The sequence below is a fragment of the Lygodium microphyllum genome, chromosome 20 (genome assembly GCF_053477565.2).
Source record: "Lygodium microphyllum isolate KBCC chromosome 20, Lygodium_microphyllum_v1.1.10, whole genome shotgun sequence".
NCBI classification, from domain to species: domain Eukaryota; kingdom Viridiplantae; phylum Streptophyta; class Polypodiopsida; order Schizaeales; family Lygodiaceae; genus Lygodium; species Lygodium microphyllum.
In genome coordinates this window covers 59,977,497-59,990,546 of record NC_141154.1, presented here as the reverse complement: position 1 = coordinate 59,990,546, position 13,050 = coordinate 59,977,497, and the positions used below count along the sequence as shown (strand labels likewise).

General features: G+C 49.1%; 1 protein-coding gene across 5 annotated transcripts in view; it reads left to right on the top strand.

Moving 5' to 3' along the window:
* LOC148018946 (RING/U-box superfamily protein) overlaps nucleotides 1-11,420 on the top strand; it is a 41,623-nt gene extending 30,203 nt beyond the window's left edge. For 3 of the 5 annotated variants that reach the window (XM_087701437.1, XM_087701436.1, XM_087701435.1), the window contains one exon: nucleotides 10,938-11,205. In XM_087701437.1, the coding sequence (XP_087557563.1) occupies nucleotides 10,938-11,080 (143 nt within the window). In that variant the 3' untranslated portion in view covers nucleotides 11,081-11,205. Of the gene's footprint in view, nucleotides 1-10,937; nucleotides 11,206-11,228 lie in introns of those variants that run through there. The other 2 variants (XR_015695054.1, XR_015695055.1) reach the window with 2 other exon arrangements.
* The last annotated feature ends 1,630 nt before the right edge of the window (nucleotides 11,421-13,050 follow it).

Below are 13,050 nucleotides of genomic sequence, written 5' to 3'. Positions count from 1 at the left end.
ATTTTCACATTGCTCTTTTTGGCAGGCTAGTTGTCCTTATTTTCAGCCTTGTTAGCTTCATTGTTTTTGTTTTTGCCCTTCTCTTTCTTCAATTGAAAGCAATCTCGTTAAAACTTGAAGCTCACGCATGTCGCGTCGCAAGCTGTCCCCCCTGTCACGTTTGTTCATGCCCGCCCAGATCGGTCGTGCCATCACCAGCTTCCGCTACGACAGTCCCCCCCCCCCCCCCACGACAGTTCGCTCCCCATCAGCTCGCGATAGCCCGCCTCAACGGCTTGCGACAGCCCGCCCCACCTATCTGTCCTTCCCCCCGCCCCCAACGGACTTGGCCGCCCAATCTCCATCCGCGACTTGCCATTCCACCCTCGCCATTCACTGCTCCAATGGATTCGCTGCCCAGTCTCTGTCCGCGAACCGGCATTCCATCCCTTCCCCCCATCTGCCTTGTTGTCCCCGCCATACCCACCCCCCGCCTTGCTGCCCCCCCGGCACGCTGCCTTCGTCTGCGACCTTGGTTCAGTCCGCGGGGTCCAACACCCACCCATCCCTCCCTGCCAAAAACAACAGCTTTATCCCCTTCCCCTTCGGCATTGTTCCCCCCCACCCTCCAGTTGCTCCCTCTCTTGTAGCAACTCTTCCCCCTTAGGTAGCACCGCAACGTGATTGGTAGTTTTCTCAGAAGGGTCGCGCAATGGAAACCTCTGGTCAGACACCGCCGCACTCAGAGAGTGCCCCTCAGTCAAACACCTTGCGTATTTTCCTCTTTGAGGAGTAGCTCTTAGCCGTCCGAGCTAAGGAGCTGGAGCTAAAGGAAACAATGATTTATGGTCAGGTAGTAGGACATTCCCCAGCCAGGGCCCAGCTTCGGGACTGGCTTCACTCCACACTGCGCATCGGCGCAGTGCAGATCATGGAGGTGGTCCTAATGGGCCAAGGGATTTTCATGGTCAGGCTCAGTTCGGCAGACGTAGCTCGCAAGTTGCTTGCCAGTTCACCATATGCGTCTCATATACATGGTCCCTTAGTACAATGACTTACTGTGGAGGCATTTGCACTCCACAATAGGTTTCTTTGGCACCCGGTCACCCTTCTTTTCCCCAGCCTAGTGATAGAGTATTGCCAGTTGGTGGAAGACTTTGGATGGCTCTTCGGCACTATCCTTCCCGCGTCCTTCGCGGATGCAGTGACAACTGCAGGAGTCCCAAAGGTATAGGTGGCAATGAAAGAGGTCAAGAATATCCCATAGTTGCTAGAGATTGAGTCGGACGGACACTCCTTCAGGCAGCATGTCATTGTGACGGGGCAGCCAGGGCAGTGCCTATGCTGCCACGACTTTGGGCATCATGCAGCAGTTTGCACGCGTTTCGAAGCCAAGGTGGCTCTGCCAACCGGCCCACAGGTGGACGTTGACGGCTTCACATGGGTCCAGAGACGACAGAGAGGGCAAGGGGGGGCGCAGCCAGCGTCTCAGACCCAGTCTCGGGCAGGGAGTAGGTGGGTGAGCAACGCCCCCTCGGCAGAGCACTCCACAACCCCTTCCCACTCGCCCCACCCGGCAGGATTGCAGCCCCCCCACATCCACCATCCGTGCCACAAACTACCTCTCTTGTGAGTTCCCACAGTCCCCACATCCCATGCCCTTCCCCCCAAAACCCCCCCCCGCCCCCCCCCCCCCCCCCACCCGCCATGTACCTCCGTCCATCCCATCATCCCTCGATCATCCTCCTCCTCCCCCCCACCACCCCCTCTACTGAGTATCCCCCTTGATCTGCACCTGGTTAGGTGATCCCCCCCAAACCCACCCCACCTCCTTCCACAGGAGGCGATGAGCCACACATGCCTACATCCTCCTCGCACCAGCAATCTTCCCCCTCCCATACAATCACCAGCTCATCCACCCCTGCCGCCGTCACACTTTCCCGAGACAGGCACACCTGTTGCCGTAAGAGTTCTTCCGCAGTGGCCCATGGTCCTACTTGAGAGTTGCGGAGCGCGGAGAGTTCCCACTATCTCTAGAGGTGGGGATCTTCGTGGTTCGTAAGTCAAGGAGGAGCAAGGTCCATCTACTAGCACCGGATGGACCAGACTACGCCTTTTTTCTTTAGTCCTCACTCAGGGGAGTGGACAATGACATAGATAGAGGAAGAGTTGAAAAGTCAGGTGGCGGACCACACCTCCCAGTGGATGGGAGAAGGACTAGCATTGTTTGCACAGCAGTGGCCTGGTTGCATGATGGATATTAACTGGTGGGTTGGTGCCAAGGTCTCTTACTTGAGCATTATCTTTCAAGCCCCTCCACAGTGGAGAGCTCCGAGAGATGTGATTGAGTGGCCTCTGGCACAGGCGGCCCGTTTCTACCAGTGTACAAAGTTCCGACTCTCAGCATGATTGATAGATGCATTGATAGTACCACGTGGAACATCTATCACCTCTATGGTCCGGCCGAGGGCCACCATGGGGGATTGGAGTTCGCCGTCCAGACCAGCGGCAAAGCATACTTGCATGCCTCATAGCTTCTCCTCTTCATCAGCAACCTCCACACCGAACAGATGTCTGTTCAGTCAGTCACAGGTTTCCCCATGAGCTTACACCTTGCATCCTGGAATGTGAATAGCCTCCACTACAATGGGGCACATGGTTCCAGGAAGTTGATTGTTCGGTAGGAACTGCAGCCTACCTTTGCTAGACGGATCGACATCTTACTTCTACAGGAACACAAGATCACCCCCACCCAGGCCTAGCGGGTAGGTAAGGTACTCCCAGGCAGCTTGCACACTTACTGGGAGCACGCCATAGGTGCCCACGGCAGGAGTGGAGGCGTATGCATCTCTATTGGTCCGAGTCTTACCGCTTGTGTACGAGACCACAGGACGATAGTGGCAGGGAGGGTTCTATGGATCAGATTGGATATTGGGGATTCATGCCTTGGAGTCCTTAATGTCTATGCCCCTACGGAGGTTAGGGCATGTAGTAGGCTCTGGGTGGAGATCTTGGATGGACTCCCAGAGGTGGACTATTGGATTGTTGGAGGAGACTTCAACAACCTGGAGGCTTTGGAGGACTAGCAGGGAAGAGGGAGAAACTACCAGGGCATGGCCGGGGAGGAGCAGGAGGCATGGGAGGTCTTTTTACTAGTAGGAGCACGCGATGCCTGGAGAGACCCTACCTTTCACAGGAGAGAAAGGTTGTTGGACTTCTCTTGGGGATACAGGCGGCTAGGTGGAGTCGTGTTGGAGCGGTTGGATAGGTTTTATGTGGGAGAGTGGGGAGGCTCTCGGGGAGGCCAGATTGGGCAGTTGGCGGGCACCACGTTGTCCGATCATTGCCCAGTTCTCCTAACATTAGATCCCCCAGCATCTACCCTAGACACACGATCTTGTCGAATCCTTGACTCGATCTATAGGAGGGAGGAGGTGACGAGACAGATAGAGCAGATTTGGACCAGAGAGTGGGACAGGAGGTTGCAGAGGTCCTAGCTGAGTGGAGTAGAATCTGCCAAGAGGCAGCCATACAGGCCAGGTAGCAGAGCTGGGAGGAGGAGAGAGCACTCCGGTGAGACCTTGCAGCCATGTAGAGACTATTATAGGAGGCACCAAGGGATCCCACTCTCCACGCACAGGAGGTACGCGTGCGAGCAGCCATTGCTGGCCTAGAGGACAAGCGCTCAGAGTTCTCTTTCCGCACCTCAGCAGCTTTCTGGGCGCGAAAGGGGGACATGATGTGCAGGGAGTTTTTCCAGGTGCACCAGCCTCGCACCTCAGGAGAGCAGATACGCAGCCTCTGAGATCAGTATGGGAGGACCCGTTCTAGCCCAGACAAGGTGATGGAGATTGCCACCGACTACTACAAACACCTCTTCCAGCAGGGGACAGTTTTAGCTAGAGGACAGCGATGTAGATAGCAGGTCTGGGATAACATCCCATCCCTCGTCCCAGAGGAGATGGGACGCTCCCTCCTAGCCCCCTTCACAGAGAAGGAACTAGAGGAGGCTTTCCATACACAGGACCGGGCAGAAATGCGCGGGAGAGGATGGCCTCTCTAAGGCTTTCTTCACTACCTTCTGGGAAGTGGTGAAGGACCCCCTATTGATGGCCTTTCAAGAGATTTTCACTTCAGGACAGATGCTAGGGAGTCTTTTGGCAGGCCTTATTAGTTTTCTCCCCAAAGGGGGAGACCGGCTTTCCCAGTGGAGACCGATCACCTTATTGTTAGTGGCCTATAAGGCGCAAGCAAAGATGATTGGTAGGTGACTACGCCCCGCGCTTGTAGACATCATCTATGACACAAACAGGCTTTGTCCAGGATAGGAGCATCCTAGACAATGTATTCACCTTCTTTGAGGCGACAGAGTGGGCCCAACACAGTGGGCAGAGACTGGCCATACTACTCTTGGATTTCGAGAAAGCTTATGACAGGGTGGACTGGGATTTCCTAGAGGGCACCATGGTGAGGTTGGGTTTCCCCCAGGCTTGGATTTGTGGGATCTTTGCACTTTACAGATCGGCCACCAGCAGGGTTCTCATAGGTGGTAGGCGAGCAGACTTTTGGCTGGAGAGATCGGTCCGACAGGGCTGCCCCTTGGCCCAGTACCTGTTCCTTCTCTTTGTAGAGGCGATGTCTCACTTCCTCAGGTCACGTCTGAGTGGATTACGTGGCCTCCGACTTCCAGTGAGAGAGGAGACCGAGTTATTAGACTCAGAGTATGCAAATGATACAATACTCTACATAGAGGATGACGAGTTGATGCCGGAGAGAGTGAGGCTAGCTCTTGAGGTGCTCTGTTTTGCAGCGGGAGCAAAAATCAACTGGCGAAAGTCGGTTGGTTTCCTCACAGACCTGGACTCTAGCACGGAGTGGGGCGTCCACTTGGGACTTAGATGGGTGAGCAGAGGGCAGACTGTCCGGTACCTAGGTTCCACGTGGGACTTGACATTACTCCCGCCCAACAGTTTCTTCTAGTCCTCAATTCTATTCGGAGGAAGCTGACCTACTGGACCACAACTTGCCTCTCACTAGCCGGCCGAGCCCTAGTGGTTAACCAGGTCCTCCTAGCGACAACCTGGTACATCACCTTGTGTTGGTGCTTCTCCTCATCCTGCGTAATGCAGCTTTGCAGCCTAGTGTGGAATTTCCTTTGGTCCGGGTCAAACGGCTTCAGGGATTCTAGGGCCAAGGTGGCGTGGGCGACCATTATACGACATCGGTCAGAGCGAGGGCTTGGGATCATAGACCGAGAGTATTAGAGTATGGCCCTCTTGGGCAAGCTAGTTGTCCGTGGCCTCACATCGGGAGGGTAGACTTGGAAGGTCCTATTACAGGAGGGTCTTCAGGAATGTAGACCGAGGCTAGCGGTGAGTGGAGGCCGTCCCTAAGATGGATCTTCACGTCAGCCCAGATCACCCTTCCTACTCAGCTTGCTCCGCGTGTGGCAGGTCCTCCGTAAGGCCCTAATCCAGAGCCCCCTAGGCTGCCAGGAGGAGATAGACCGTCAGCCGGTGATCTGGAACCCCCAGGTCAGGGACCGAGAAGAGGCACAGATTGGCGAGTGCCCCCACATCCAGTGGGTTGGTTGGGACGCTGGCCTGGCTCGTACCATTAGGACATGGTAGGAGGTGTACAGGATGGTGGACGAGGAGGTGCTGTAGCAAGTATCAGGCTGCCAGTGAGGAGTGGAGCTGAGGAGAAGGGAGATAGATGCAGCAATACCTCAAGAGTGGCTTGCTCCTCTGAAATGAGAGCCGAGAGAGCTCGGGGAGATATGGGCCGCTAGGTTTTCACTAGTAGGCATCCCCCACAGGTGGCAGGAAGAGTGGGTGGGGCTCCACCTGGGACCTTTTTCACCGTGTAGGAGGGGGGGCATCTGGCTCTTGACAAAGGGCAGCAGGATGAGGGGATAGCTATCCTTTCATGGAAGAGGATCCGGGTGATTGGCCTTCAAGGGAAGACATGGCGGCTGAACCCTTTGGTCTTTTGGCAGGAGCTCAGGGAGTGGCGCCTCTGGATCTGGGAAGGAAGGCCACTTGATGAGCTGGAGTGGGATCCGGGAGAGTGGCTTTGGCCAGCCACTGTGATCGCCAAGAAGCCACTGAGATTCTTGGAGTACACCGCTAGGATTGGCAGACACGTACTGATGCAGGAGGATATGGATTGGGCGCCATCACGTAGCAGGCACTAGGCAGAGCACAGCATCACGGAGCCGTTCCGACGGACCTTCTGGCACCGCCTATGGGACAACTGGAGGCCGAGGAGGGTATCGTATTTTTTATGGCTGGTGGCACATGGAGGCTTGGCGGTGGGAAGTTGGCTTGCGCAGATGTAGAAGGAGGGAGTTTGTAAGCATTGCACACAGCAGTCTATGGAAACCCCAAAGCAGTGCCTTTGGTCGTGTGACGCATCCTTCGCCGCATAGTACCCAGCCTTGGATATATCTCTTGGGGAGCTTTCTGCTAGCACGTGGTTAGCCAGGGCCGTCACCTTCTGTATGAGGCCGGGATGCAGGATACGATATTCATTATCGAGGCAGGGTCGTGCGCAGTGGTCAGCTTAGAGGCTCGACCCATCAGTGAGGTACTGGAGCCCATAGTAGACCGCTTTGAGGTATGGGAGATCATAGGGAGTCTTACTGGTTGGCATATCTAGAAGGCGCAATGTCAAGTGGCTTTCGGCGGAGACTTTCAGTACAAGCGACCTTAGCAGAGCTCTGGACCTCCATTATCCACTCCCTTCGAGGCCGATGGGATCAGGTGCAGGGCGAGTCCAGGGCTCGTCAGGAGCTCCGATGTCATTTCATGCGCACTTGGGGCGGCTAGAACTTGTTCTTCGTGATGCAAGTAGGCAGCCCCAGATGGCGATACACCCTCCCACTCCATGGCTTCTTGCCCCCATCCCCCCCAGACCGCATTGAGAGGCTTGCATATATGATGTTGTGACTTTCATCAGCTCTAGCTTGTCTGTTGAGCATGAGTACTCCGTTGTGATCAGTTTTTTTGAGTAATATAATCAACCACATTTTACTTTCAAAAAAAAGAAAGCAATCCCGTTTGTAGTGCCCTTTTTTGCCACAATGATGGCATTCCACATTGTTTCCACGAGATTTGCTGTGTGCTTTGTTTTCAGAATTGCTCTTATGCTGAAATCTGCCTCTAGTGTGTAGTGTATTTGAAGACTTGTTTGCTGAGTTATTCTGCCTATTGAGTTCTTCCATCAGCAAAGAACTCTCCACATCAGAGTATAACAGTTGAGCGTTCGAATTACTCAAAGCTGTCCTGAAAGTATCCCAACTTTCAGGCAAAGTGCATAGTAAGAAAGTAGCTTTGAACTCTTCATCAATATGGAAATCCAAAGCAATCAGCTGACTGAAAATTGAGTTAAACTCATTTAAACGTACAGATATGGCTATACTCTCTTTCATGAAAAAGCTCATCAGTTTTTTCAGTCAATAAACCTTGTTGGCTGCACTTTTCTAAGCATACAATTCTTCAAGCCTTTGCCACATTGCATATGCTGAATTCAGCTTCTCAATGTTAAAGAGCAAGTTGTCTGACACTGAGAGCTCAATGGTAGAGCGAGCAAGCCTGTCCAAGTCATCCCACTCATCTTGTTCCATGTCTACTGGTTTGATTCCCTTTGTTTTGATGAGCTTTACATGTTTCTTTTGCACCAAGACATTGTAGCTTTGTTTTTGCCAAAGTGCAAAATTATGTGCACCTTCAAGCTTCTTAATGTGCAAAAGATTATTGTTGTCACTATTTCAACCATAATTTGCGGTCCCAAATTGACTAACCAGCCACCAAAGGCAAGCCCAAATGTGACACAAGTGACCACAATACACAAGAGTACCAACCAGCAATGAAAATCCCAAGATTCTAGAAATTTCAGATCTGCAAATAGATTTTCAGAATTTAAAAAAAAGTCATTTGCTGCACTCCTCAAGCAATTTCTGACACATTTAGAGACCAAGCCACCAGTAACATGTGAAATCCCCAAAATTTCACTGCAATTTCTGCTCCAAAGGCATTCCCGAGCACAAATTTGACAGTTTGGATCAAAAGCCCCAAGTTTCTCGGTCCGGTGTGCACAAATTTCAATGAAATTGAAAAAATTTCACAAGCAAATGTGCACAGATTTTGCAATTTTTGAGTCAGATTTTCCAGTTTTGCATTAAAGTCCCCAAATCCAGGAAAAGCCCTAATTTTCTAGGAGCAGATGTGCACAGATTTGTATTCTATGTTGCGCGAACGTCCAGTAGAGAAGGGAGGGGAAACCAAAAAAAAAAAACAGATAAAAAAGCATTGACTGCTTGTTCCATGTCTGCCGCCCATCGGCCCGTCATGCGTTGCCCTTTTGACGTTACGTGCACGTCCCGTTCATTTGGCCGCGTGCAGATCCCATCATGCTAGTCTTGTCGCTTGCCGGTCCTTGTTCGCGTGTTGGTCCCGAAAACTTGTGAGTCTCCTAAGGCAGACTATGGTCGCCTATCACCTGCTCCCCACAGCCCGCCAATCTATTTCACCTGCAGCAAGCGTTATCACAGCTGTCACCTGTTGATCCCAATGATGACGACTACAATGTTTGTAGTGACTGTTGGCTTGGACCGTTGAGCTCTGATACCAGTTTGATGTGAAATTTCTCAGCTGAGAGTGAATGTGCAGAGAGTTGAGAGTAGTAGAGTGAGAGAGTGAGCACGACACTTGATGTTTGGTACAAAAGAATAGTGTACCACTTTTTAGGTTTTGAATATATATAAAGCACAGCAAGTGAAGGGTGTGTTCACACCTGAACACAATAAAAGGCACGGTGAGCCTTTATTCCCAACAGATGATGCCTTTCGAGGGGCTTGATATGAGAGCAGATCACACATGCATGGCACGCATGTGCACGCGCCCACACGTGTGCTTTGTCTGTCTGCATGTCGCTATCTTTGTCTCCTAGAAATTTGGGCACTCAAAGGCATGTATGGACAATGTCAAAGTGAGGTAGATCATTAATAGGACCAAGGAAATGGTTGATTTCCTAAGATTTATGCTAAGGGTAATATGCAACCTGGAAATGCTATTGAAGTGTTATTTCCTAAACTTTTAGAAGCTTTGGCCAAAGTTTGCAGAGCAGGACATTAAGTTTAAGTTTGGGCCAAAGTTTGAGCAGCTGCTTATAAATTCAATCTTTTGGTAGGGCATTTGACAGTTTGGATAGCCCCCAATTTTAGTAAATAGTACAAAAACGTGGGATATGTTTGCATGGTGGTTATAAGGTGAAAGTGCCATTTTTACTGGTTCTCTCTTTCAAAGCTGCATGCATCTGGGGCAACCATGTTGGGTCGGTTGTTGGCCATTTCTAGGGGTGTATGAGCTGTGGTAGCATTGTTGACTGCATGCAAGCCGAGAGCAATGAATCTAGTGCATGCAAGATTTCATGGACATACAATCATGTTATGGATGTATTTAGCATTGAAACCCATGGAAAAAAAAAATTTCACGAGAGAAGCGAAGATCAGCGAGAGATTGGCATTAGGGTAAAATTGGATGAACTCCTAATGTTGATGTACTGAGAATTTGGAGCCGAATTAGTGGTTGGTTTACAGACATAGTTTTAGGTCTCCCAGGCTGACTTCAGGATGAGCCATTTGGGGTATCTACAGTTGGTATCAAGTTGCTCATGGTGTTGTCAAGGCCATCAAATATCCATAGAAAGTCAGTCTACAGCAAAAATGGTAGTGGACCTATGATTTATACACCAAATTGTCATTATTCTAAGGGCATTGACTATCCATAGAAGTCAGTTTACGTGGGTGTCTGCACCTTTGAGTAGGAGCCTTCTAGCTCCCATGTTTATGGGTTTTTGTGTTTGCTGATTAATGGTTTTAAGTTGTTTGTGCTTTTTCTAAGTGAATTTTATTTTGTCCTTCTGTAATCCAAAGGAATACCGCAAGGGGCACCGAGATTGGGGCAAATAGGTGTCTGCACCTCTCAGTAGGAGCATTCTAGCTCCCATGTCTATGAGTTTTTGTGTTTGCTGATTAATTGTTTTAAGTTCTTTGTGCTTTTGCGAAGTAGATGTTGTGCTACCCTTTAGTTATTTGAAGGCTGATTTCGAGTGCACTCTTCATTTTTGCTTTATTGGTGTTTATTTCAGGATAATTAGAATTCTTAATTTTGCTTATATTTTATTACTATGTTTTATCAGTCTCCTTGTTCCTATTGTGTTTCCCATCCCCATTCCCGGTAGCTGTGCTTGTAAGCATCATCTGTAAGTACGTACATGAAGGCCATGTGGTAGCTCAGATTTTTTTTGGACTGTCAAATACTAGTTGGAACAGAAAACAGCATAAAACTGGAAAAAGTATGGAGTCGCAGATGCCCATCATATGTAGGGCGTAACTTGTATGCTTGAGATTTTATAGAAACAGCAAGAGATACACATAAATCAGGATCAACTTCAGGTCTGACAAAGATGTTTGGCATAGGTAGAATTGCTCTTGTGGTTCATTCATTCGTTCTGCAGCTGCCCCTTTTTCCTGTAGGCTGTCTAGTTTTCCTTCTCAGCAGCTCTGTTTTATCGCCTCCCTTATCTGGTAATGTATTCATGTGGCATGCGTAAGTACATTGATACATACTGATTTCATGCATGCACAGTGTAGGAGTATAATGTTGATACACAACATACAAATATTCTCACAGAAACTTGTCCGGACTCCTGTCCTGTTTCTGTGCCATACGGTCTCTAAATTTTAGATATTATTATACGTGGAAGTTGTCATATATAGATAATAGCAACTCAAAGCTTCTCATACATCCAGGTGTGCACACATCCTGCTGGTGATGTAACATGCCAATGCTGTGTGCCACTCTTTTCCCTGTTCAAACCAAGCTTGCTTGGTTTGATTTGATGTGGTCCTTCAAGTATGATGACTTAGCAACTCTTGCTGGTCAAACTTTCAGGTGTCCTTGTGGTTCTTGGATTGGGAACTGCGGCTCGCCTTATTGTCGAGTGCTGTCACGAGCGGAGTATTAGGAGGAGAATAAGAAGAATGGAGATGGAGGCAGATCTGGAGCAGTTGCAAAGTAGCAATGGGCTACAATAATTGTGCCTATGTATACTTATTCTTTAATTTGGACCTTTCCTGTGGCATGCCAGGGATATCAAGAAAGGTACATATATTCTGTTTAGGCCAGTTTGTGTGAGTCATTGTTTCAGTTTTGCATGTCATTTGAGAAACTGATATATTGCAGTTCTTTTTCTTATTTGGGTGGACGGGGAATCGACTTCGTGTATCTCGAATGTGAAGGAAGCAATTAGTCTGAGACATGCATGTAAATAGCGGTGCACATGAAGAGGATGTATTTTACACTATTATAATTTCTTGCATAAAACAGGAAGTGCAATGGAGGGGGTGTGTAATCAATCAGCTCCAGAAAGGTTTTCAATCCATGTGATGATGTTTGCATAAATTTATATAATCTGTGAGGTTTCAGCATTAGCATTAGCTTACAGTGAGTGTGAAAGTGAGCATACCAAGTTTTCTTCTGTTTTGAAGTGCCCTGGTGTGCTTAAGAGCTGAGATTTGGAGTTTGCCATGTCAGATTTCGTGATCTGTGAAGCATCTTTGAATCTTTATCTTTAGTCTTTAGTATCCCTTATTTCACAATCTACCAAGCCTGTCTCCGAACCTGGCGAAAACCTACGTGTCAAGCATTCAGACAATCTTGAGAAAAAATCATAATATTGTTTTTAAAAAAATTCAAGGCAGAAAAAAGGTACATGCTCTTTGTAACAGACTCTTGCTAACACATGCCAAGTGTTCTATTAGTTATTGCTAAATAGACTAGACTCTCTCTCTCTCTCGCGATTCACTCTCTCCGTGCATCTTTGGTGGGCACAACGCTGCCCGCACATGCTGCCTCCCCCTCTCTCTCTCTCTCTCTCTCTCTCAACATACACGGGTAGAGCCTCGAAGGCTGAGATGCTGCTCGCTTGCTAGCTCTCTCTCTCTCTCTCTCTCTCTCGGGCCGCAATCTGCGCAGGCACAAGGCTGGATGTCATGCCTCTGTCTCTTGGTCTGGACTCTGGAGACATCTGGTGGAGTGACAACTCCCCCGATCCTTCGTAACACAATTGTCCCAGCAAAGGAGCAGGTGTTCTCCACCTACTCAGACAACTAGCCAGGTGTGCCAATCCAAGTGTGTGAAGGAGAGAGGACGAGCGCGAGGGACAACCACCTGCTAGGGAAATTCAAGCTGTCCGGTGTCCCCCCCTCCTCACCCTGTGTGCCACAGATCACAATCTGCCTCGACATTGATGCCACTTGCATTCTGAACATCTTGGAAGACGGCAAGAGCGGGGAAGAAGAGAATAAGACTACCATTGCGAGTGAGAAGGGGAGATTAAGCAAGGAGGAGATCGAGAAGATGGTGCAGGATGCAGAGAAGTGCAAGTTGGAGGACGAGGAGCACAAGAAGAAGGTGAAGTCGGAAAAACTCAGGAAAACGACGCATACAACCTCCTGGAGGAAGATAGCCGAGGAAATGGATGCTGGAGACGAGAAGAAGAGCAAGGTCGATGCTGCAGACAAGGAGGAGGACGAGGAGAAGAGCGAGGGAGAAGAGCCAGGATGCAGTGAACCGGATGGCTGGGACCTCAACCAGCCATTGGAATAGACATTTTCTATGCATCTTTTGTTGATTTTGCATAGGACCAAATCCCAAATATTAAGAAAGAGATTGAGAGGTCACCTATTTATTGATCCAACTATTAGGTATCTATATCTTCATTTAAAACCTTAGGGATGATCTCTATAATCTTTCAATACCTTAGGAATCTTAAAAATAGAGATTTCTACTAAAGAGGAGCATTGATATTTATATAAACTTAAGGCCACCTTAGAAATAAAATATGACATGTATCCATGTATATATGCACACTTTGATCCTCTCAAGTATCTTCTTCATTCCTTTATATCATGGACATACACATTGGTTTTTTAGTGGCACTTTGATTATCTAGGTTTGAGGCAGTAGATAAAAAAACATTGTAAATTTAACTCCCATGTAATGC